The sequence below is a fragment of the Pan troglodytes genome, chromosome 15, assembly GCF_028858775.2.
Source record: "Pan troglodytes isolate AG18354 chromosome 15, NHGRI_mPanTro3-v2.0_pri, whole genome shotgun sequence".
Lineage (NCBI taxonomy): Eukaryota > Metazoa > Chordata > Mammalia > Primates > Hominidae > Pan > Pan troglodytes.
Window position 1 is genome coordinate 48923408 of NC_072413.2, and position 26611 is coordinate 48950018.

The 26611-nt window shown below is 41.6% G+C and overlaps 1 protein-coding gene across 4 annotated transcripts in view; it reads right to left on the reverse strand.

The window, feature by feature from the left end:
* The window catches only part of PYGL (glycogen phosphorylase L), a 39414-nt gene that overhangs the window by 678 nt on the left and 12125 nt on the right, over positions 1-26611 (reverse strand). For 3 of the 4 annotated variants that reach the window (XM_001145433.8, XM_016926075.4, XM_016926076.4), the window contains 16 exons: positions 25835-25938; positions 18094-18225; positions 15072-15183; positions 14657-14739; positions 11068-11211; positions 10748-10840; positions 9933-10079; positions 9444-9607; positions 8810-8924; positions 7125-7226; positions 6251-6398; positions 6073-6131; positions 5826-5967; positions 4005-4212; positions 2930-3064; positions 2383-2449 (listed from right to left, as the gene is read on the reverse strand). In XM_001145433.8, the coding sequence (XP_001145433.2) occupies positions 2383-2449; positions 2930-3064; positions 4005-4212; positions 5826-5967; positions 6073-6131; positions 6251-6398; positions 7125-7226; positions 8810-8924; positions 9444-9607; positions 9933-10079; positions 10748-10840; positions 11068-11211; positions 14657-14739; positions 15072-15183; positions 18094-18225; positions 25835-25938 (1955 nt within the window). Of the gene's footprint in view, positions 1-118; positions 697-2382; positions 2450-2929; positions 3065-4004; positions 4213-5825; positions 5968-6072; positions 6132-6250; positions 6399-7124; positions 7227-8809; positions 8925-9443; positions 9608-9932; positions 10080-10747; positions 10841-11067; positions 11212-14656; positions 14740-15071; positions 15184-18093; positions 18226-25834; positions 25939-26611 lie in introns of those variants that run through there. The other variant, XM_054666548.2, reaches the window with a different exon arrangement.

Here is a 26611-nt window from a genome sequence, read left to right on the forward strand (position 1 = left end):
TTAAACTATAGGGGAGGAATCCATTGTCTGCTAAATGCCATGTCAAGAGACTTATCCTATGGCTCATAGAGTTTGAAAAACACTACTCTAAAATGTTAGCTATAATGCAGGCAAACAATTCAATGAGAGGCTTTATTGACCTACTTAGATTTTCTTGTTCTTTCTGAAGATACGCACCCTAGTAGGTTTACAATGAGTCCCAAACACTCCACTGGGGCTTCAAAACAGGGTCAATTGAGTCTTTATCCTTAATAAAAATATATCAAAATCTCATAATTTTTATATAAAAGAATATGATAAGAAGGAATTTATTTTATAGCCTCTTAATTTTGTAAGGAACTCTAAAAGTGTATTGGAAGTGAACAGAACATTATTCAAAAATGTTATCAATGCATTATAAATGCTTACGAGAAAGACTAAAACTACCATCATTCCTTAAGGTACAGCAAAACAGCATCTGAAATTTGTTTATTCAGACTTTGGAAGCTTCCTGTAATAAGAGGAGGATAAAAGCTTTCTCCCTTCATTTTCTTTAACTATTTAAATGGATAATGAATAGACTTCCCAGCCATATGGGTCATGTTTACTAAGTCTCAACAATACAATCATTGTTAAGAGTAAAAAGCTGCAATTTGCACTAATGAACAAGAAAGACTGAATCAAATGCTGGGTTTCTAGATGAGCATCCTTTGGATTTGGGCCATAATTTTAACAGAGGAGACGTTCACATTTGTCCTTGCCCTTGTTCATATTTTTCTTTCCTGTGCTGTTTTATTGATCTGTCTCGAGGTGGCCATTCTCTTCCCTGTGTCTTTGCATTCTTGCGGCCTGTATATGGCTTTTCTCTCCAATGTACAGGAAGCAGGTAGTGAGCCCCTGAGCTTAGCTCTAGCACTGCCCTGCTTGTTTGTAGCCATTAACTTGAACTTATTCTGGTCTATATGCCACTGGGGGACTGGCCCTTATTCTATTAGAAGATAAGGGCTGTAAAGCAGCACAGGCGTTGAATGATCCTTTTTAAAATCCCAGTGGGACATTTAGGGTGACTGTAGGAACTACCCTTTTATCTGCCTTGGGAAAGGAGTAGAAAGAAATGTTAGTAAAACCCACCCTGGAGTCTTGGCACAGGGCTAGCCCCCTCCAGTATCCATTCCTCTAGGGTATCTGAAATTCACTAAAAGTCTCTCCTATCAGAGATGATCAACCTTTTTACATATTTACAAAACACAGCTAGAGAGTTGTTTGATAAAGCGTATAACTTTGCATGCGGAGGCTTATTCACATGGCTCTACCCATCCCTTTTTTTTTTCCCTCAGTATAGTATTGTCTTCCTTATTCTTCTTTCTTTTTTTAAAAATTCAATTATGAACACCTTTCTCTTTCTACAAATTTATATTCTATTGATACAGCCCCCTCCATGAGAAGTCCAGAAGAGGTACCTATTTTGCAATTTTCAGAGAATAGGGGTCAGTCCTTATCTTAAAAAACCATGGTTTAGCCTTAGAATCATCATGGCAGGTTTCTCAAATACTGATGACCCCACCCACTACTGGGAAAGAATCTCTCAGTGCGGGGGCTGGCATCCGTACTATGATGAAGCTACCTTGGTGATTCTGATGTGTACCTCTGGTTAAGAATCTCGACGTTCAAACAGGCTCCTTGAGGGAGGGGAGGGAGGGAGAGACCTCAACTTTGCTCATGCTGTGTTCTCAGTGCCAGCACAGTGTCCAGCATAAAAAAGACGCCTAATGCCCCTCTGAGGCTTTATTTCCTTAGCTTCCAGGACATGTCTGCTACAGAGTGGGTGCTCAATAAATATTGAATTATTTGTGACTTTTAAAAAACTTGGATATTAAAAAATTTACAACTGGCTGGGCATGGTGGCTCACACCTGTAATCCCAGCACTTTGGGAGGCAGAGGCGGGTGAATCACCTGAGGTCAGGAGTTCTAGACCAGCCTGGCCAACACGGTGAAACCCCATCTCCACTAAAAATACAAAAATTAGCTAAGTGTGATGGCACGTGCCTATAATCCCAGCTACTTGGGAGGCTGAGAGGTGAAGGTTGCAGTGAGTCAGGATCATGCCACTGCACTCCCGTCTGAGTGACAGAGCGAGATCTGTCTCAAAAAAAAAAAAAAAAAAAAAAAAAAAAAAAATTACAACTCCTGCTGAAATGTCAAATCTCAACCTTGGCCTGAACTTGGGAAAAGACAAGGTTTTATTTTGTTGTTGTTGTTTGTTTGTTTTTGTTGTTTTTTTGATTGCTTAATGGAGATCTGATATTACATGGGGATCTGATATTTGCATTTAATTAAAAAACCCACATTTTAATGAATCATAATAAACTGGTTTTCTTTATAAATCTTGGCAATTTACTCACCATGTACAGCTGACTCACTTTATCTTGACACTTGACATAGGCTTCGTAGTCTGCAAAGACTTTAAACCTTTTATTTTGTGAATGGAAGAGGAAAAAAACAGTCAAAATCTTCATTAATAGATACATGCTAAAATTCCATGTAAAATCATCTTTTGCTTAATATCAGGCATGGCTGGTTTACCAAATTCATATTTCTGTTTGTAAGACTTTTAACCAGCCCTCAACCTTCTTATGGTTCTCACATGTGAGAATGTCATCACTTGGATGCATTTGGAAGTTGGGAATATCAGTGGAAGGAGAAAAAGAGAACCAGATTTGTGTGTGTTATTCTTAAACCTTACTGGCATCGTTGGTGGAGAATATCTAACTTTTTCCCCAAGCCTAAATTACCTGAGCAGATCACGCTAATCTATGCTAATCTACATGAGTGGGTTTAAGTTGGTTTAAGATTGGTTTAAGATTTTCTTGTTGGTTTTAGAGTTGGTTGGTTTAAGATTTTCTTGTCCCCCTTTCATGATCCAAATAGCACCATCTTATGGGAACTCACCTGTCATGATAAAATAGCATGTTGATGATATCTTTGAAGAGGTCAGGCTGCTTGGGAGAAAAAAAGCCATTGTCAATTTGATCAATGACCAGCTTCAGCTCTGGAAGTGCCTCATAGTATTCTTTTGCCTCGTACCTGTGGGGTAGGGGTGGGTGGGTGATTAAAAAAAGGCTCTGTTATTGTGTTGTGTGATTAACAACACACTAGACACTGCATTCACTGTGAAAAAATACATTCAGAAATACTAGCATTCAAAGAAGTCATTATAGATTTCACCATGAGTATATATAACTTTTAACTAGATCTGTAAGTTTTTCTTCCTGTAAATTTGATTCCTTATAACCAAAGACACTAAGAACAATAGATAATGAAAACTCTAGTCAAAGATCAAGAGTCTGATGTGGTAGAATACAGCAAGGTCCATTTCAAAGCAGACTTTATGGCTTTAAATGAACATTGTATTAAGTAGATCAGTTGCTTTTTGGATCCACAGATTCTCAAAAGTTGTTGCTACTGAGTGAAACTGACTTCCAAGGGTCAGGAAGTATATTCAACATCCTCCAAATGTTACTTCTTTGGGCAGTACTCTTTATTTTGTGCTTGAACTCAGGTTAATAAACCCATCCAGATATTAAGTGAAAATAAATGTTTCCAATTACTTCTGTACACCCATATCTATTCTCTATCACATTTTAGTGCATTTCTTTGATATCTTAAAGGAGCACTAGATCATGATTTAAATTATAGGCAACCCTTCCAACTAGAAACTGGTTCATCTTTTGATCAAAGTAAAAATCATACATACGGAGGAAAAATAGCTCTTTGAGGCCAGCTCCGCAATGGCCGATAACAAATAGCAACTCCTCCATGTGTCTGTACTTTTATTTGCTGGGTTTAATAATATTAATCTGTGGCCAGGAGGCTCTCCTGCCTCATCGTGGGAGATGTTCTGCTGCCACCTCTTATGTGATCCAACTTCAGTGGGATATCGGTGTGGGCAGGAAGCCCTCTGAGGTCACATACCTTCTAGGGGGGAGGGGCAGTCCTGCCTAGCAAAGAGAAGCTATTCTCTTACCCTTTCTTGTCCAAAGCAGCCACATCATCTATCCTCATGCCAAAGATGAACAGGTTCTCTTCCCCGGCTTCTTCTGCCATTTCCACATTGGCCCCATCCATGGTCCCGATAGTTAGGGCCCCATTTAGCATGAATTTCATATTGCCTGTCCCCGAGGCTTCGGTGCCTGCAGTGGAAATCTGCTCTGACAGATCTGTGGCTGGAATGACTGCAAGAAAGGTAAGTTAAAATTAGTAATTTTGTCTGTCTAGATCTGCTTGTATTTTATTGAAGCATTTATTAAGTTGGGCTGTTTTGATAATTAAAGTAATACATGCACATTAAGATAAACATTCAAATGGTCTAGAAGGCAGATCACACTCTTTCCCCTTGACTCAGGCAACCACTTTTGTCCATTTTATATGCTTGTATCTTTCTCGAGCTATAAACTTTGAAGAGTATCTACTGACTGCGACAAACATTGATACTATATTTCTCTTCTTCCTTTTATTCCTTCCAATTTTTGTTACGGTTTTATTTTTATTTCTTCTACTTTATAAAATATATTGAAATTTTTCTTTTTTTCGGTACAAGGTCTCACTCTGTCACCCAGGCTGGAGTGCAGTGGTGCGATTACAGCTCTCTGCTGCTTTGACCTCCTAGGCTCAAGCAATCTTCCTGCCCCAGCCTCCCAAGCAGCTGCAACTACAAGCAAACACCACCATGTCCAGCTAATTTTTAAAAATTTTTGTATGTATGGGGTCTCCCTATGTTGCCCAGGCTGAACTTCTCTCTCTTGATCCATAACATTCAGAGTGTCCCTCCAGGACTCCTCTTTGGCAACCTGAGGAGACTGGATTGTCTGCATTCCTTCTACTTCTCACCTCCTTCCTTCCACTTTCCCTGCAGGGAAATAAGCCACACGTAATTGAGGTGTGCCTGGGGCTAGACATCTAGCCTCTGACCTTTCAGGCTGATTTGCACGCAAATTAGAGCTGCCTGAAGCACTTCCTTTGACTACAAAGGTCAGGACCACTTTTCTGCTTTACTGTGAGAGCTTATTTGTGGATTAGATGTATCTTCTTTTGCATCCCTAGGAACCTGGCTCTTTTCTCTTTATGCAGAGAGTTCTTAAACAGTAACATCAGAGGACCTAAAAACACCACAAAAAGAAAAAGCTCCCTTTCTACCTTTTCAGTTTGGGAAGTGGGTGAATACACAGTTGGGCATTTGCATGTGGATGGTGCTCTGTGAGCTTGTGACCCAAATAACCAAAGGTCCCAGTGGAAGAGAAAGGGACACTGGCTTCTTGCCCATCTGGCTGTCCCCATGTGGGAGCATCATGCTTGATGCTGAAGTGCCCATGTGAGGCACATCTAAGCCTCGTGCATTGGCAGCCTGACATCTGCCCTCATTTATTATTGCTACAAGAGCAAGTGACAGCCCTTCTTCTCACAGGGTGACCAAAGGAATATCTGAAGACTGGGGATTTGGTGTTCTCTTGCATAACTGGGGCTGGGAACTGAAGACCTTTCCTCTATTTTATAGAGCGGGTTCTGAATGATGCTGAAACCTCAGGGCTGCCTCCCCCAGCACAGAGCTCTCACTGGCTTGGAAGAAAATGTACTTGCAAGTATAATCCTGTGATACTGACTCCAGGACATCAATTTCATTGTGACTTGGGTCACTTTAAAACCTCTTACCGTAGGCCCTTATTCTGCACAAGAGTGACACCTTCTATCCTAAGTTACTAGCTCCTGGAGGTTGGCTGCCCCATCTTTCATACCATGTAATCTCTAGAGTTTGCCCTGGCCCCTGCATATTTTGCAATGAGGGTAGTACCTTTTTCAGCAAGAGATACTCTGTAGTTCTCCAAGAAGATGACTTTCAACTTGCTTCCAACCATAGGGTCATTGTTCACCACATCTGCCACTGAAGTGATCAGCTTTATGATCATTTTGGCCATGTGATATCCTGGGGCAGCCTTGGGGAAGAAGGTCAAACGCATTGACAGAAGGCAGCCATGATGAAGTAGAAGAATGGCAAGAGATTAGAGCCCTCAAGTCCCCATTGAATAGATTCAACTTACTTTACCACCAATGATAACTGTCCTTGGCACGAATAACTTCTTAGGGTCTTTCTTAATGCCTGAAAAAGATGGAGAAGTGGATGAAATGGAAGACAGCTGACGGTCAGGGCAGTGAGACCTCTGCTGAGTCTGCTGCTTCCACCTGCAAGGGGGCTTGTTGGCTACAGGGCTGACTCACGGTTGTACATCGTGATCACATGCAGACAGTTCAAGAGCTGTCGCTTGTACTCATGTATCCTCTTCACCTGGACATCAAACATGGAGGATGGGTTGATCTTCACTTTGTACTCCGTCTCCAGGAACTGAGAAAACTTCAGCTTATTCTCCTGTTGAGACAGTGCATGGTGCCAGAGCTCTTTTGGCCTAGAAGCATTGGGTGGTCCTGTTTTTCTTTTTTTTGAGACGGAGTCTCACTCTTTTGCCCAGGCTGGAGTGCAGTGGCATGATCTCAGATCACCGCAGCCTCCACCTCCCACGTTCAAGCGATTATCCTATCAGGGATTACAGGTATACACCACTACTGCCTGGCTAATTTTTGTATTTTTAGTAGAGACGGGGTTTCATCATGTTGGCCGAGTGGTCTTGAATGCCTGACCTCAGGTGATTCACCCTCCTTGGCTGCCCAAGTGCTAGGATTACAGGGATGAGCCACCGCGCCCGGCTGGGTGGTCTGTTTTTAAAAACTACAGGATAGGCCGGGCGTGGTGGCTCATGGCTGTAATCTCAGCACTTTGAGAGGCCGAGGCGGGTGGATCACTTGAGGTCAGGAGTTCGAGACCAGCCTAGCCAACATAGTGTAACCCTGTCTCTACTAAAAATACAAAAATTAGCCGGGCGTGGTGGCGGGCGCCTGTCATCCCGGCTGCTTGGGAGGCTGAGGCGGGATAATCGCTTGAACCCGGGAGGCGGAGGTTGCAGTGAGCCGAGATCGTGCCACTGCGCTCCAGCCTGGGCAACAGAGCGAGACTGTCTCAAAAAATAAACAAACAAAAACTACAGGATAAACTCTCACAGTGAGTGCCCAGGAGGGGACCCACACCTGGAAGGCTCACCTGCTTCACCTTGGCGAGTTCCCGGAGGAAGACATCATCACCCAGGAAGCTGTGGAGCTTCGTCAGCTGGCTCAGGTCTTTCACATAGTCTTCTCCAATTTTCTTTCAATTCAAAAGAAAAGATGACTTCAATTTGGGGATGGTAATCAAGTCCAAATGGGCAGTTTCTGTCAGTATTTCTCTCTGTCACCTACCACAGTGTAGTTCACGTATCACACAGAACATGGGATAGTTTGACTCGAAGAAGAGTCTATAAAGTCTATGTGGGAAGAACACTTTTGCTAGTATCTTAAATGTAGTTTCAGCAGTTTTTAAAAATTATTTTTATTTATTTATTTATTTTTATTTATTTATTCATTTTTTTTGAGATGGAGTCTCGCTCTGTCGCCCAGGCTGGAGTACAGTGGCACGATCTCGGCTCACTGCAAGCTCCGCCTCCTGGGTTCACGCCATTCTCCTGCCTCAGCCTCCCCAGTAGCTGGGGCTACAGGCGCCTGCCACCACGCCTGGCTAATTTTTTTTTGTATTTTTAGTAGAGACGGGGTTTCGCTGTGTTAGCCAGAATGGTCTCGATCTCCTGACCTTGTGATCTGCCCTCCTCAGCCTCCCAAAGTGCTGGGATTACACGCGTGAGCCACCACACCCGGCCTAAAAATTATTTTTATTTTTATTTAATTTTTTTGGAGACAGGATCTCACCCTGTCACCCAGGCTGTAGAGCAATGTCGTGATCATAGCTCACTGCAGCCTTGACCTCCTGGGCTCAAGCAATCCTCTTGCCTCAGCCTCTGAGTAGCTAGGATTACAGGTGCATGCCACAACACCTGGCTAATCTTTTTATTTTTGTAGAGACGAGTGGTGGTGGTGGGGGTGGGTCTCATGTTGCCCAGGCTAGTTTCAAACTCCTGGCCTCAAGTGAGTCTCCTGCCTAGGCTTCCCAAAGCACTGGATTACATGCATGAGCCATCACACCCGGCCAGCTTCACTGGTATTAAAGTGTTAAAAACAGGAAATCTACTTATAAGAGTGACCAGGAACCCAGGTTCTGTTAGTTATTTATATGAGCTTTATTATCCTCTTTTACTAGAGAAAACCATCTTCTATGTGAGTGTCCTATGAATACTGTTAGCTGCAACTAGCTACATAATTTGCAGGACCTTTTGTTCAAAAATTAAGAATTTCAAGATGACGGCTATGTGTGATGGCTCATGCCTGTATTCCCAGCACTTTGGGAGGCCAAGGGGGAGCAGATCACCTGAGGTCAGGAGTTCAAGATCAGCCTGGCCAACATGGTAAAACCCCGTCTCTACTAAAAATACAAAAATTAGCTGGGCATTGTGATGTGTGCCTGTAATCCCTGCTACTCGGGAGGCTGAGGCAGGAGAATTGCTTGAACCCAGGAGGTGGAGGTTGCAGTCAGCAGAGATTGCACCACTGTACTCCAGCCTGGGTGATAGAGTGAAACTCTGTCTCAATAATAATAATAATAATAATAATAATAATAATAAATAATTTCAAGATGACTACAGCAGAGAATTAAACCCAGCATGGAGCCCTGTGTGACTGCACAAACCACATGCTGAGGAAGCCAGCCCTGCTGCAGACTGGATTTATAAGTTACAAGTATAGTCATATGCCTCTTGCATTCGAGTCAGGCCTCCTTTCCTCTCAGCACTTCCCAGTTACCTCTGCTATGAGCTCTGCAAGTCCTGGGTTGCAGAGTAGGAGCCAGCGCCTTGGAGTGATCCCATTGGTTTTATTCTGAAACTTGTCAGGTTCTAGCTCACTGAAGTCCTTGAATCTGGAGACGGAGGAGACACATCACTGAATTTGGCTGAAACGGCAAAGGGTCCTGCACACTGGACAAAGTTCGGAGTTATATTCAAGAAGCCAAGTGCAGGTTTAGAAAGGTTAAATAAAGGTGGAGGGACAGGCTGACAGTAGCTATGGCTGTCATTTAAATAGAAATTCATTTGCAACTCAAAAGAATTACCAGAAAAATTCCAAATCTAGTCACTTCCATCTGACTTCTTCACATTGACATATATACTACACTTTCAGTAGAATAGTTTTTGGTATTTTGTTTGTTTGTTTGTTTTGGCTCCTATGTCTAGAATTAAGATGGCTCTGAGAGGAGAGCATTCTTTTCTTTCCTTTTCTTTTCTTTTCTTTTTTAGAGAAGAGTTTTTTGTATAGAAGAAAATACTTTTAAACATTTGAACAAGGCCTTTCCTCATCCCTAAGTGCAACCCTGCATTTAGTAGCATCATTCCATTAATGGATCAGTGTCAGACCCACTGCCAGAGTAATGGAGGCTCACACTTTAGTCTTCACGATGTCTGAGTGGATTTTAGCCACGCCATTCACAGCATGGGAACCGACAATGCAGAGATGGGCCATGTTGATCCTTTTGCTTCCTTCCTCTTCTATCAGAGACATCCTTCTCAGACGGTCCACATCTTTAGGAAACAAGGCCACAATTCTCTAGCCAAAGGAAGAGAAAGCCCTTGCTGGTCACTCAGGTTTAATGCAACATTGGGATAACGCTGTTCATGTCTTAAGCAAAATCTTTGGTGTACTCAATATAAACTTCACTACCACAGGGAGGGGTTGAGTTAGCTCTACGGAGGTGCCATCCCTCCATTTCAGCACTTTCAAAAAGCTGCCTTTGCTGGAGCCCCGTTCGGACTTGAGTACTTTTGCTGTATCAATGATTGAAAGATGTTTGGTAAGAGGGAACACTGTAGCCATCTGTAACACCTTAAGACCTTATGTTCATGAACAGAGAAAATCTCTCAAAATGACTTACATCTAAATGCTTCTGATTTATCTCATAAATGATTTCCAAATGTCGAGGGAGCAGCTTCTCCACCAGGTCCACGGGCCAGCGCTCCAGGGCTTCCGGGAGCACTGTGTGGTTGGTGTAGGCGAAGGTCTTCTGGGTGAGCTCCCATGCCTGGGGGAAAGGAAGGAGTCAGCTGCTTGCCCTGAAGGTGGGCACCCCACTGCATGGGCCAAACCCTTCTTCAACCCTGCCCTGTCTGCAACAGGACAATTCCAAGTGTGCATAGTCAGAGTACTCAATTCCACTAAGTTCCTGAATAGTCCAGATAATAGAAACATGTTCTGGGTGTGAGGGGGAAGCCATTTGTAAAGCTACTGGTGAAACTTAAGACAGCATTCCGATCAATCTATCTACTATCCTTACGTGTCTTTCACTTATTAAATACACAGATTGAGGGATAAAAACGTAAATAGTACTCTCAGCAAGTACAAAGTATGTAAAATGCTGACTTCTAAAGCTATGGGGACACTCAATTAGCTGTCTTTTGAGGTTAGATAATTTAATTTTTAATCTTTTTCAACACAAAAATGGTAAACACAATAAGCCTTAATACAGCTATTGATTTGTGTCCCATTAGGAATGTACTCATTTATTTTATAGTCTTACTCCCTATAAAACTCTAAGGATGGAAAATGTCAGCGTCAGGGAAAATATACCTTTAACTGTTGAAAGTTAGCAACAATAACTTACTTTGAAAAACTAAAAAGGGAGTTTTTGGCAGTCTTTCAACTGCAACCATTCTGGTTAATTAAAGGAAAAAGAAGCCAAACTATCCAGACCTTGGACCAGGGCAGTTTTTCAATATCCACAAAAATCCTCATCAGCTCAGGGATCGCGAGTGCAGGGTGAGTGTCATTCAGCTGGATGGCCACCTGGGTGGGGAAAGACATCAACATGAAGGCAACGGATGGCTCAGGGTCTGGCTTCTTTGTCCTAACACATCTGGAGAAAGCACTGATATGCCCACCTTCTATGAAAGACTTGATGCACACTATTCCTGCTCAACGTTTTTAGCACTGAGAGAGAGGAATTAATCTGATAGGAAATCCCAGTCAATCCCTCAGTGGACCCTAACTGCATCCACAGACTAAATACTTGCCTGATCCGGGAAGGCATCAAACACAGTTCCTGCACCACGGGTGGAGCCAAACTTGGAGGCTTTGAAACGGCGGATGATATCTTGCAAGGTTGCAGCCACCACAAAGTATTCCTGCTTCAATCTTAGCTCCTTCCCTTCAAAAAACTTCAAGCCAGAGAGACAGAATAAAAATGGTTCATATTGTAGGTGTGGCCAAAATGTGACTGGTGTCTCCTGCACTAGGAACTTTAAGACTAAGGCCCACTGGATATCTGCTGAGGGGTGGTGGTTTGAATGCCAAACTGTGAGCCTTTGCTCTTTCCTGAGACCCCATGAAAATGGCAGTGAAAGGATTCTCTAAAGGCATACAGATAAAAGATAAAGAGGTTGGGATAAAGACAATAGCAACAACCTTTTAGAGGCTGAAAAACAGATGCATGAGTGGTAAGTGATTCAGAAGATCCAAGACAGCCAAATCCTGACCTGGTAGTGGGGAAGAGCCAAAAAGCAACTCAGTGTGTACATTGGAGCTCCCCAAGGCTCAGGAATTGGTAGTACCAAGTACTCGGAAGCAGGGAAGAAGTGAAGGAAAAGGTTAATGACAGCCTGAGGACACTTGGCCTCCGACCTTATCCCCAGTTCCTGCAGCTGAGCACAACCAGCACATGACCGCCCTCCTCCTGGCAGGCAACGTATCAGGAAGCACTGGCAGCCATGGACCGTGTGGAGAACCACGACTAGCTGAGAATGCCCTACATGACTGCGAGACAGGATTGCAGCCAGGCCATGATGTGCAGGGTGGAGGCCTTAGAGGCCATGATGGTGGCCAGCTTCCAAGTTCCTCCCACATAGATTTGCTGTCGGTCACCTCAACCGTGTAAATGTCACCAAGAAATGGTCCTAACCCTGAGCCATCACACTTCGATTTTTATAGATCATGGAGCTGCCCTGTCTTTACCTGGTCATAGAATTAAAAACTGTAACTTCTATTAAAAATGTGAGCCTTGACTAATATCCAGAATCTACAAGGAACTCAAACAAATCAGCAAGAAAAAAAATCCCATGAAAAAGTGGCAAAGGACATGAATAGACAATTCTCAAAAGAAGATATACGAACAGCCAACAAACACATGAAAAAATGCTCAATATCACTAATTGTCAGGGAGATGCAAATTAAAATCACAATGAGATACCACCTTACTCCTGCAAGAATGGCCATAATTAAAAAGTCAAAAAACAATAGGTGTTGGCATGGATGTGGTGAAAAGGGAACACTTTTTACACTGCTGGTGGGAATATAAATTAGTACAGCTACTATGTTAAACAGTATGGAGATTCCTTAAAGAACTAAAAGTAGAACTACCATTTGATCCAGCAATCCCACTACCGGATATCTAGCCAAAGGAAAAGAAGTCATTATGTGAAAAAGACACATGTACACACACACGTTTATAGCAGCACAATTCGCAATTACAAAGATGTGGAATCAGTCTAGGTGCCCATCAACCAACAACAATATGTGGTATATATATACCATGGAATACTACTCAGACATAAAAAGGAATGAAATAATGTCTTTTGCAGCACCTTGGATGAAGCTGGAAGCTATTATTCTAAGTGAAGTAACTCAGGAATGGAAAACCGAATATCGTATGTTCTCACTTGTAAGTGGGAGCTAAGCTATGAGGATGCAAAGACATGAGAATGATGTAACGGACTTTGGAGACTTGAGGGATAAAAGACAATTTATTGGGTGTACACTGCTCAGGTGACAGGTGCGTAAAATCTCAGAAATTACCACTAAAGAACTTATCCATGTAACCAAAACTACCTGTACCCCTAAAACTATTAAAATTAAAAATTTTAAAATGATGAGCACCCCATCCCCCAAATGTAAGCCTTGGACCAGAGTCTTATTAAAACTAATGAATATGAGCATAGAGGTCTGCATATAGAATATCTGGGGCTCTGAACTCCCTAATACTTAAAAGTATAATCACTGACCTATGCCAGGGCTATGGCCAAGTTGAGGAGAAGAATGAATTTGTTATTGTAATTACAGTATAAAAGGATTTATCAGCTTACTCTTAAAAACAAACAAACAAACAAACAAACAAACAAACAAAAACATGATCCTGAGAACTCCCTTTTGCCCAACAAATCTAGTCAACTTTTTACCCCATGCTAACTTAGTATATATTGTCAGTTACTGCAGACGATTATTTCCCAGTAAAATTAGTTTTGGTCCTTACTGAAGACAGGAGGATGAATTTCAAGCCCCTGCAGACTGGGTTTAGGTTGGCAGTACGGTCCCAGACTTGGAAGAACTCTTACTTTGACCCTGACATAGAATAACTTTTTGCTTTTGGGTTAGAGATTTCTCTGAAATGTACTGAAGCCACAATGTTTTCCACAAAGGAATAATAGCATATACCATTAGGTTCCTAAAAATGCTCCAGCAAAATCCACATAATCATCTTCCCTTCTGAGAGATTATGATTTAACACCAGGTGGACAGCTGGTATTAAGGACTATTTATGTCCTAGTCCCCCCAAGATCCTTGTCTTCTGCCATCTTTGTAGAGCAGAGTGCTAATTTTATTGCTTCTGAGACCACTTTAAAAAAATCATTACAGCTTCATGAAAATGATTTTACCCATAGAGAAGTTTAGAGTTACATATATTTAAAACAACCAAGAATCAATAGCAGTTATCTGAGATCCAGTTCCAAGTGGTGTGTGTGTGTGTGTGTGTGTATGTGTGTGTTTTGAGAGAGTCTCACTCTGTCACCTAGGCTGGAATGCAGTAGTGCAATCTCGGCTCACTGCAATCTCTGTCTCCCAGGCTCAAGCGATTTTCCTGCCTCAGCCTCTCCAGTAGCTGGGATTACAGGCGCCTACCATCACACCTGGCTAATTTTTTTTGTATTTTTAGTAGGGACGGGGTTTCGTCATGTTGGCCAGGCTGGTCTCGAACTTCTGGCCTCAAATGATTTGCCCGCCTCAGCCTCCCAAAGTGCTGGGATTACAGGCATGAGCCATTGCACCTGGCCCCAAGTGTTTTTTTTTTTTTTAACTAAGCTATATTTACAATAAAATTAGAATAATTGACTATAAGAAAAAGATACAAGTCAGTGGCAGAAGAAACAGATGTTTGTTCATGGGTCTGCCCCAGGGTCTCTAACTCCATCTAGCATCAGGGCAGAGGACCAGAAAGAGCCTAGTCAGTGAGAGAAGAGGCGAGGCAGAAAATATTCAGTGACTTCTGACTTTGCAGATAAAATTTCTATCTGGAAAGGAAGCAGTGCTTCACCAGTGATTTACTTCATCTCTTATATCCAGGTTTTGTTTTAAAATACATCTCTATAACTTCCCAATTAGTGATGGGGTCACTAATCAAGGGCAAAATACCAACTCTGATTTCATGCACCATACAGATTTGTTTTCCTTACTTGGTTGGGAGGAGAAATCTACACAATTCAGGAAGAAATACGGAGCTTGTTCTGCACATGGAAAAACATCAATATTAAATGTGTTTTATAGGTTACTGAACAGGCTCTTGGGAAATAAGCTGCTTCTGTTGCCACTAAGAAAGCAACCTTGATCACTCACATTGTCATTGGGATAGAGGACCCGGGAGATGTTCTCGGCCAGGTTTCGGTCCAGCACAGCCTGAATGTAGTCTCCAACATTAACTAGGGGAAAGTTAGAGAAACAATAAATAGAGAAACTAGCCATTGTTGTTGGAAACCTCTTGATCTCACTGGCTCTGTGCTGTGTGTCATGTGGGATTCCTAAAATTCCTAAAAATCCCAAAGGATTTCAACACACCATCATGCTGGACTTCACATGAGAATTGCTTTAAAAATGCCCTCCCTACTTCCTCCATACAATGCCTGCTTAGTCACTGAAGTTCAGATCAGAAACTCAAAGCTTTTTTGTTTGTTTCAAGCTCAATTTGGTTCTAACTACCAATCAAAAAGATTAAGCACACGCATAAGGAAACCAAGGCCTGTGCTGTACTCACAGTCTCTGAGGTTAAAGTCATTTGGTGCCCGAGCAGACCAGAGGCGCATGGTGTTGACAGTGTTATTCATGTAGCCGGGCACAGGGGTGTCATATGGCAGAGCCAGGACCACCTGTGGGATTAAACAGAAGCAGCTGCTCATTGTTTCCCAAGTGTGATGACATAGGTTGAACAAGGGGCTGGGAGACTGCAATGGAATTCTATTCCTGGCTCCATTACCAACTTAAATTGTGTGAGGCCTAAATGGAGAAGAGGGTCTCAGGGCTGCAGAGGGTATTAGAGGAACATGTGGTTCCTCCCCCACCTGGTACAATCTAGTGACTGAAACCATCCACACTGATGGTCCTTTACAGTATTTCTATGTTGACTCTCCATGTGCCCTTGCCCTGATATAAATGCAGTGGAATGGAATGATATGGTATTTGTATTCAAAAAAGTTTATCTTTTTTTTTTTTGAGACGGAGTCTCGCTCTGTTGCCCAGGCTGGAGTGCAGTGGTGCAATCTCGGCTCACTGCAAGTTCACACCATTCTCCTGCCTCAGCCTCCCGAGTAGCTGGGACTACAGGTGCCTGCCACCATGCCCGGCTAATTTTTTTGTATTTTTAGTAGAGACGAGGTTTCACCGTGTTAGCCAGGATGGTTTCGATCTCCTGACCTCGTGATCCATCCACCTCGGCCTCCCAAAGTGCTGGGATTACAGGCGTGAGCCACCGCACCCAGCCAAAAAAGTTTATCTTTCATGTTTCAGATAAAGCCATTGCTCTAATAATAATAAAATATGATATGCAAACCAAGTGACATTGTGAATCTGTACCCACCAAAAAATAGCACTTAGAATATGTTTTGCATAGGTTTTTTAGTGATCTGATTTCAAGTATGATGAAAATAAATGGAATAGGAAATTTATGAAGCTATAACATCTCATATAATATTTAAAATGCTATGCTAGATTTTTAAAGTTGCATAAGGAGTTATTTTAGTGATTCCTACAGTGATCTGCCAAATCAGCTGATAATTAGCTGAGTTGAGTCTAAGAGGTAAGCTTTGGAAAATCTAGCTTGATCTTTGTGACAGTCACTGAAATAGAGAAGAGGAAGATTAACTATGTTTCACAGTGCATCGAAAATTCAAGTGAGAAATCATTCATTTTTATTCCCGGCCTCATCAGAGTCAAGCTCGAAGGAAGGAGAATGACAGAATAATTGAACTGGAGGATGCTGGATCTCATTTAGTGCAACCCACTTATTTTGGACATGAGGGAGCTGAAGCTGAGAGAGAAGTGACTTGCCCAAGGTCACAGTCATGGCAAGATTGAAACCTAAACACGCATCTCTTTAATTTGGTCTGCTGAATTGTGAATGAATGAAGCATTATGGCCCATATCAATCACATATATTCAGTCATACTTTCATGATCACCGTGACCTCAAAGTAATAAATCACCCTCATTTAAATATCTTTCATTAAGAGATAAAAGTCTCTGGACTTTTAAAACAAGTTGTAATCAATCAGGGAAAGTCATTTGCAGGCTGGGATTGAGTCTCGGTTCAAACAAGAGTTTGACCCTTCTGACCCTTGAAGCATAATTAAGGCAGCCCAAGAAGTGCACAGCTTAGATCTTCTTTCAGAGAACCTCAAAGAGAACTTGCTCCCTCAGAGCTCACACCAAAGCTGCGCTCTCTGGGACACTCCATGTGGCTGGGACACTAGGGCCGAGACTTCTCTAATGGGCAATCTTTAGTGTCAGGCTCCATCAGCCTGGCCACTTGCTCAGAGTGGCACTGTGGTCTGAGGCTCTCCCTGAGAATGCTGCTTCTTTCCCCTTCACTTTTCACAGGTGGCACACCTGTGTCACAGTCTGAAGCCTTCCCACCTCATCCTGCTCCCTCTCCCCTTTATCTTTCATAGGCATCCCCCAATATGTCACTTGCACTTCTCATTCTCTCTGGTGTCTGTTTCCTAGAGGACCTAAACTGACACATGACTGTGTCATTTGACTTTATTGGAAGCCATCCCATGCACGCACAGAGCACATCTGGACTCATGCTCTGACATCACTGGGTACCAGTTTGGGGTTAATTCATGTGATGACTTCAATCTATGAAGCTAAGTTGCACGGCTTGGGCCAGCTCACTTATATTACCTCTGCTCCCTAACCTTGCCTCTGTGGGCCCAGAAACACACACTCTCTCTAATTGAATTTCTGGATACATTATGAAAGTATCTAGAGGTGCTTTGTAAATACAAGTTAGCTCAGCAGTGGGACCCACAGTGTAAATAAAATGCTTCCAGGATTGATTGTGTAAACTGCAAACTTTTATTTTTATTTTATTTTATTTTATTTTTTTTGAGACAGAGTCTCACTCTGTTACCCAGGCTGGAGTGCAGCGACATGATCTCAGCTCACTGCAACCTCCACCTCCTAGGTTCAAGCGATTCTCCTGCCTCAGCCTCCCAAGTAGCTGGGACTATAGGCATGGGCCACCACTCCTGGCTAATTTTTGTATTTTTAGTAGAGATAGGGATTCACCATGTTGGCCAGGCTGGTCTTGAACTCCTGACCTCAGTTGATCTGCCCGCTTTGGCTTCCCAAAGTGCTGGGATTACAGTTGTGAGCCACTGTACCCAGCCAGGAATGACATTTCAAATTATTCAATTTTGCTATCAACACCTTAATATAAAACCAAAGAGGTAAGCATGCTGGTTACTATAGAACTGACAATTTTCTGGCAAAAAAAAAAAAAAAAAAAAAAAAAAAAAAAAGAACTGACAATTTTCTGACAAAGCTGGTTGCAAAATGACCCTTATAAAAGTCACTCCTCTCTTGGCCTCAGCTCCTTTGTCTCCAAAATGACTGGGCTGCGCTAAGAGAAGTAACAGATTTATTTACAAAAATATATTCTATTATTCAATACATGACATGCCCTATACTCAATATCACCACTATATGCTACATAGTCAATGTATTATCTACTGTACTCAATACTATACAAAACGCTGGCTATACGAGCACTCTGAATACCTGAGTGTCAATCCACTTGGTCCCGGTGTTGGTGTGTTCTACTTTTCCATAGAAGTGCACAGGCAGCATGAATTCTGGGCGGGACTTCTCCCAAGGGTTTCCATATCTGAGCCAATCATCTGCTTCTTCTACCTGCAAAAGGATACAGTATTGCTTAGAATTTATTTGTCAGGAAATATGAACCTAGCACTTCAATTATATTAAATTTAAAACATCTTTAACTGAAACAACTTATGAATACTGAGTACTGTTTTGTAACTTTTTTACAGCCTACATCAACAATAATAATACTCGCTAATACAGCTCTAAATATTTTATATGTATTACTGCATTTAATCCTCACATTACATCAACCATATAGGAGGGAACTATGATTCCTCTTTTAAAGATGAGGAATTGTAACTGCTCAAGGTCAAATAGTAAACGGTAGAGATAAGATCTCAAGGTCAAAAAGTAAACCGATAGAGATAAGATCTGCCCTTAGGTCTCTGTGTTCCAGAGCCTCTGTCTTAACATCTGTGAATCCAATTGTCCAGCTTCAGCTAAAGACAGAGGCCTTACAGGGATGTTTATCGTTGGATACCTGGGCCTGTTGAGTCCTACACAAGGGGTTCAGTCAAGATTCTTGTGGCTAGAATATACAGAATCAGTTAGAAAATGCTACTTACAGAACACTCTTTTAATCAAGCTTATTGGTATAGGTACAGAACGTTATTGCATTATGTAGTCTTTGCTTATCTTAATCCTTATGTAATTTTGATTTGATAATGAACTATACATTATAGTTTATTTTGAAAATAACATATTCTAAGAGGTAATGAACTTATTTTATTGACAATTTCAATATTTTCCTAGGTATTTATGTCAATTTATAACAAAATATTTCTTATATACGATTTTAAACCATGGTTTCTATTTAGGATATCCTGGACATCAAATACATTTTCATTTGCAACAAACAAACAAACACATCAAAATAAGAACACCACCACCACCAAACACATTGGAGGGGAATGTATTTTTAAATTATTGAAACCTTTAAAATATGACACATACAGTTGTGGATTGCTTAACGACAGGGATACATTCTGAAAAATGTGTTCTTAAGCAACGTTGTCATTGTGCAAACATCACAGAGTGCACTTACACAAACCCAGATGGTGCTGCCTACTACACACCTGAGCTATATGGTATGGCCTCCTGCTCCTAGACTACAAACCTGTACAGCACGTTACTGTGCTGAATACTATAGGTAATGGTAACACGATGGTGTTTGTGTATCTAAACATAGAAATAGTACAGTAAAAATTCAGTATAAAACATAAGAAATGGTACACCCATAGGGGGCAGCTCCATTAACATCTTATGGGACCACTACTGCATATGTGCTGTATTGTTGACTGAAATGTCATTATGTGGTGCATGACTATACATTAAAAAATGGAATTGTGTTCTGGCCAGAAGGGGGTAAAAAAAGCAGCTTTGTCAATGAGATCATCTCCAATATGGTTATTTTACCTATTTGATACCTCATATTCACCTCTTAGAAAACTCAGCTTTAGTTTTAGAAGATACTGCTTAAGAATTACAACACAATGTTGGACGTCTCATGATCACCTAAACATGAGTGTAATGCCTGTCTCAGGAACAGTGTGAAGAGACAAAAATAAACACAGCCACTATCTTTTGAGAATTTAGACTAAACATTATTGTCAACAGCCAGAGAAATGAATACAAGTTCACTTATTCAAATTTTGATAGTGTTGTTTATCAAGAAAGCCAGTAAGCTTCCCACTAATATTAACTACCAGTGTAATGATGAATGGAAATGGGACTCATAGCAACAACATCTTTAGTTAGAAGAGCTAGGAGTTAGAGAGCCACTGGAGGAAGGAGGAGGTATTAGATGCAAGATGAACCCTAGGGAAGGCTGGAAAGAGACCTGCGCTCGTCAGAAAGTCACATCTTCTTAAAATGCAGATTCTCAGTAGGTCTGGGGAGGGGCCTGAAATTCTGCATTCCTAATAAGCTCCCAGGGGCTCCTGATTCTACTGGTCCCTGAACCCCACAAAGAGCAGCCAAGAGCTACAAGGCAATGCAAAGTCAATAACTGTAATCTGTAATTCAGAATTAAAAACTAAACTTCTGCTATCCCAGTCATAAGAGAACAAAGATAAAATTTTTTTGAGGCAGGAAGGTCGCTTGATCCCAGGAGTTTGAGAGCAGCCTGGGCAACATAGTGAGAACCTATCTCTAAAAAAAATTTAAAAATTAGCCAAGTGTGGTGGTGTGCACCTGTAGTCCCAGCTACTCAGGAAGCTGAGGTGGGAGGATTGCTTGAGCCCGGGAGGTCAGGGCTACATTGAGCTGTGATCATGCCACTGCACTCCACCCTGGGTGACAGAGTGAGACTCCATCTCAAAAAATAAAGTAAAATAAAATAAAATAAAATAAAATATTAATAAAGAAACAGTTGAAGTTTGCCAGTTGACAAGAAGCTTGTTAAAGAGTCCATTAACTTGGCCAGGTGTGGTGGCAACGCCTGTAATCCCAGCACTTTGGGAGGCCGAGGTGGGCTGATCATGAGGTCAGGAGTTTGAGACCAGCGTGGCCAACATGGTGAAACCCCGTCTCTACTAAAAATACGAAAATTAGCCAGGCATGGTGGCGGGTGCCTGTAATCCCAGCTACTCAGGAGGCTGAGGCAAGAGAATCACTTGAACCTGGGAGGCAGAGGTTGCAGAGAGCAGAGATTGTACCACTGCACTCCAGCCTGGGAGACAGAGTGAGACTCTGTCTCAAAAAAAAAAGAAAAAGAAAAAGTCCATTAACTTGGGTTCATAACTAGAAATGCTATAATAAATAAAATGATGACATCAACAAAGGATCAAAACATCTTGACTTACAAAATACTTTATGCTGCACTTAGGCAAGGGCCAATTTTGGGTTTTAAAATACTGAGCAATGTGAACACTGCTTCCTGTAACAGGAAAGAACCATAGGCCTGTTTGCCTCGTTTCAGCACGCAGGGCTGTGGTAAAACCCATCTGAAGGTATTGTATGAAATAGGAAGACGATGAGGCAGAAACAGTTTTCCTCTGAAAACTCATGACCACAGGAGAACTGATGACATATTTTTTTGCTGAGAAATGCAGCAGGATGATATACTGTCCTGCCGCCAAGAAGCCTGAAATGCTCAGATAAGAGAGGATGGGCACTGAACTTCCTCCTGTGGGCTCAGTCCCTGACTCCTGTGGAAGTCAGAGGTTGCATTTACTCTTTTTATTTTTATTTTCATTTTCTTTGAGACACAGTTTTGCTCTGTCGCCCAGGCTGGAGTCCAGTGGCACAATCTTGGCTCACTGCAACATCTGCCTCCCAGATTCAAGTGATTCTCCTGCCTCAGCCTCCCAAGTACCTGGGATTACAGGTGCCCGCCACCACACAACTAATTTTTGTATTTTTAGTAGAGACGGGGTTTCACCATGTTGACCAGGCTGATCTTGAACTCCTGACCTCACGTGATCTGCCTGCCTCGGCCTCCTAAAGTGCTGGGATTACAGGCGTGAGCCACCACGATAAGCCACATTTGCTCTTTTGAGGGTACACTCTTACATGAGATTTTTAATGCCATCAAATGTTGGTTGAATTTTTTTCCTGCCAAGTAAATGATTGGTTTTAGCTTCATGGGGCTAACAACTCGTAGGAGAGTTTATTTGCTTGCTGTTCTTTATTGTGAATCTCCCGCTGATTCAATAGAGAATCGGTGAATAATTCTATCAATTTTATAAGGCTTGTTTTTAAGGTAGATTGAGAAACAAGTGTTTCATAACAACAAGTTGACCTGAGTAGATCTGAGGAGGAGAGAACTATCCCTTGCTGCCTCCACTAAATCTACAGAAGCTGCAAGATGGTGATAAACCTTCTCTCTACCTTGCTTTCTTCCAATGAATTTACAAATTCATCTGTAAATTTAGGTTTCCATGTAGCCAGTGATCCCCAAATGCACTAACATGCCAATCATATGAAGGGGTAGGGGTGGGGGGCCAAGGTGGGAGAACTTTCATCTATATCCAAGTGAGCTGTCAGAGCTGTTTCATCCCAGAGGCTGCACGGGGCTGAAGAAAGCAAGCGTGGATCTGTGGAGTAAAAGAGCCAACCTGGGTGCAGGTGGCAGCTGGACTAGGCATTTCTTTAGAGGAATGACTCAATGGAATCTGTCCCAGCCAGCAGGGATGGAGAGGTCAGCCCAGGGGACTCTGTCGACTGAATTCTAAGAAATGCTCTTCTCTGCACCTGTGGGATACAGAGTCCACAAAGAACCAGTGAACAGTCATCAGGAGAGCCCATGAACTTGGCTTTCTGATGTTATAATAACTGATAAATGTTTCTGTGGCACACCAAGAATTCCACAATGATAATTAGAAGCTTGCTGGGTAATGTGAATCACGCATGACTGGCTGTCACGAACTTGGTGTGGGTGCTAAGAGGCAAGAGAAGGGTTGCAGAAGCCACTTGGATCCAGCTCCGAGATACATACTGTGAGTGCCTTTCCACCCAGGGCTTTGGTGTGATTGTGAAACTTCTGTGAGGTTGTTGCAATTGTCTTTCCCCCCACTTCCTCCTAGGGGCCAGCTATTTTCATAGAGGACTGTTACTGCACTCCCCATGAGAGGAGATGGTAAATATAGAATTTTAGCAATACAATTATTTTCCTCAGGGTGTGCACGATGAACACTCCACGCCTGCAAATCTTCCTTGAAGAGACTCAAAAATTAAAAGCCCATCAACCTTTAAAAATCTTCCCAGCATGTGGAATTTTCATCAGCCTTCTCCAAATCTGCCTTTGTAAGAACAGTGTTACGTGTGAGTGGGGGCATGACTATACTCTGAAAAGGCCTGCTGCTTTCTTGACAGATGCTTTTTGCTTTTTATGGAAATAATTTCTTTTTTATGGTATGATATATTTTATGTTTGACGGTTAAAATCCCATTCCAGTAAACAATGGAGGTGGTAAGTAAAATTATATACCCTTCTGATTCAATTTCAAGTCATAATGAAAGAAGTGATGATGGTTGATAAGGTTAGCTTTGGAATTTATTTTCTTTTATCTTATGTTATTTTATTTTATTTTATTTTTGAGACAGGGTCTCACTCACTTGCCCAGACTGGTGTGCAGTGGCACTATCTCAGCTCATTGCAACCTCCGCCTCCCAGGCTTAAGTGATTCTCCTGCCTCAGCCCCCAAGTAGCTGGGATTACATGCACGCGCCACTATCTCCTGGCTAATTTTTGTATTTTTAGTAGAGACGGGGGTTTCACCATGTTGGCTAGGCTGGTCTCGGACTCCTGATCTCAAATGATCCACCCACCTCGGCCTCCCAAAGTGCTGGGATTACAGGCGTGAGCCACTGCACCTGGCCAGCTTTGCAATATTTTGAATGAGCAAAACCTATTTGGTCTTTCTTTATTTTTCTTTTTAAAGAACACTGGAATACATGCTTTCTTGGTCTGATAGGAGAGAAAGAGATAGTTTCCTGGAACAAAGATCATTTAAAAAGAGCAAAGGTAGGTGTGATAACAGTGACCCTTCATAAAACGTAAGGGGAAAATATACCTGAGACAAAAAAAAAAATTGAGATTTGTTTTCTGAGTTTCTTTTAAATCTTCCATCTGATAGTAGTTAAGAGATAAGAAATGAGATCCTTGGAAATTCTGGAGTATAGTGAGTAGCACACGGTATCCTTTTCCAAGGCTAAAATTAGATACCATGTGTTGTTTGGTTAGGTTGTGTCAAAGTGTTGGTTGTCCTGGACATGCCTGCTAAATAGGCTCTCAACATGGAACTCTAGGTTACTCCACTGGGGAGAGGAACAACCTATTTCATTTTTATAACTTTTAATGATTACAAAATACACATTATTTATGGAATCTAAAACATGTAGAAGAGTAAATAGAAGATAGTATATATATTTCTTACAGAAAATGAGGTATGTAGAAGAGTACATAGAAGACAGTAAAAGTTGCCCATCTTCCAGAGACAACTTCTGTTGAAGCTTTGATGTATTTTTTTCTAGCACTTTTCCTTTATCTTTCTGGCCTTCTCTGGATAGCTGAGGTTTTATTACCCTTATAACTCTATATCCTCTACTTATAGGTAACACAATGATTTCCTATTTTGTTAAAATTAATTAAAAATATAATATGAATGGCTTCACTAATATTTTATTATAGAATAGCACAATTTATTAAAGCATCCTCCTTTTCTTAGGCAAAATTAGCATTTTATTGTGTGCTTACTAATATTAGCATTTTATTGTGTGCCAGATATTTTACATGTTTTTATAATAATTCTGTAGAGTTTATATCTCCATTTTGCCATTGAGAAAACTGAGGTTCAGGGAAGTTTGGTAACCTAATTGAGGCAGCATACCTCATAAAAGTAATCAGGTCTCCTAAGTTGACATTAGGTCTCAAATGAGAAATTAGGACCCAGGCTTCTCTTCTACAAGATGCTGCCTCTCAGTTTTTATTTATTTGGGGGTAGCTAAAGATAAACAGCTCTGGTCCTTAGCAAAATGTGGAAGTTTGTTTTCCACTCTATCCCTAATATTCTCCTGAGTCTTTTTCCTTGGCACATTCTCTCATCAAACCAAATTTTTTAGTTCCTCCCTTTTTTGGTTCACAAAGAATCCAAATACTGAGGGAGGGGAAAGAGGGCAGTGGTGACACTAAACTCATTCTCATCGGGTCATCTTCCTTTATCCTGGCACAGCCTAGGTCTCTGCATCCAGTCCCTGAGCGTTCTCTTGTTGGACTCATCTCATAAGTGTGGGAAAGGCTCAGAGAGCTCAAGGTTTTTGGAAACTGAAGATATATATTTCTGTCAATGGTGTATGTATGAGACAAAAATAGGGAGAGAGGAAGCCTAAATCACACTTAGTATTAGCAAAAACTGTCCACACTAGGGCGACTGTAGACTCAAACAGTTACCAGAGATAAAAAAAAATAAGTACCTAACAATCTGGTTTGATTATATAAAGTAAAAGTAGTGTCATTTGGATAGATTTGTACAAATTTCTATGGGGCAGTGTAATTATACATATTAAATGCGTGCCAGATTTATTTGCTATAACAGTTAACAACACTGTCTGATTTCATCTTATAAAAAAATCAGGACACTTGGTTTGTCTTGTAACCATGGCATATTAAAGAAGGCAAGACTCTGAGTGTAGAATAGAATACTGAATATGGTCCTGGGAATCTGGGGATACAGACATGTATTGGCCAGCAGTGTGATCTGAGGTAACTTTACTTCCTCAGAGACTCAGTGTTCTCACCTACAAAATGGCAATGTGCTTCCTATTATCAAGGGTTCTTGGCTGAGATCATGAGTCAAAGATGTGCTCCTCCATTATGACTGCTGCAGAGAATGGAACATCACACATTGTAGGTGCTCCACAATCAGGCAGTCAGTGATATATATTTTCAGAGCACCCTGTGCGTCAGCCACTGCCCTCAGTGCAATGGATCTGGTGATGAGTGATACTGGAAGGCTCTCTGTTCTTGGGGAACATACATTCTGAAGTGGGAAGATGGATAGATAGAACTCACTGATACCAACCAAATGCCAGAGAAATTAGTACAGCTCTATGTTAAAGGTCCATATATTATAAATCATCCAGAGCACCATGAAAGAGAAGTACCTTAATGACAAAATTTAAAAAGATGGCTGACACACCTGCCATCCATCTCGGATCTTCTGATTGAAAATCCCATATTCATACCGAATGCCGTATCCATAGGCTGCAAGTCCCAGGGTTGCCATGGAATCCAAGAAGCAGGCTACATTCAACAGAGCACAGGCAAAAGATAGAGTCATTAAGCTGAGTCAAAATTTCCAGTCTTTCCCTAAAACACATGGCAGCCACAAAACATTGCTATATGAAGAACCACATTTGTATTCTAAAGCACAGATACTACTGCACAATGGGTATTGATTTTTAAAAATAACTCATTTCTAATTATAAAATTAATACTATAGAAAAGTTAGAAAATGCAAAAATGTATAAAGAAGAAAATCTCATCTATGATCTCACCATCTAGAAATAACTATTGTGTACATTTTGTTTGAGAACAGATAAAGAAGCCAACCTGCACCAGATAATGTCGATTATTGTCCCCACACTGCCTTTTCTAAGGGAAGCTGTCTCTATCCTCCCCTAAGACTCACCCCACTGGAAAAGACAGTCCCAGGAGAGTATAACTTTTATGTGTCCCATTCCCTTCCAGCAACTGACTGACAAGATATTCTGTGGCCAGCTCTGTTTCTTCCTGGCTAATGGAATTCCACTGTTGTTCAGATATTAGGTGATCATATGCTTCAGGGAGGCTGAACCAGGAAGTGAATCTTGCTGGATTGGTCTAATCTGCTAAGCCAATCATAGCAATTGTATTTCCTTCTCCGTGGGCATACAATGACATTCAATCAGATGAGAGGTGCTAGAAAGTCTGTTGG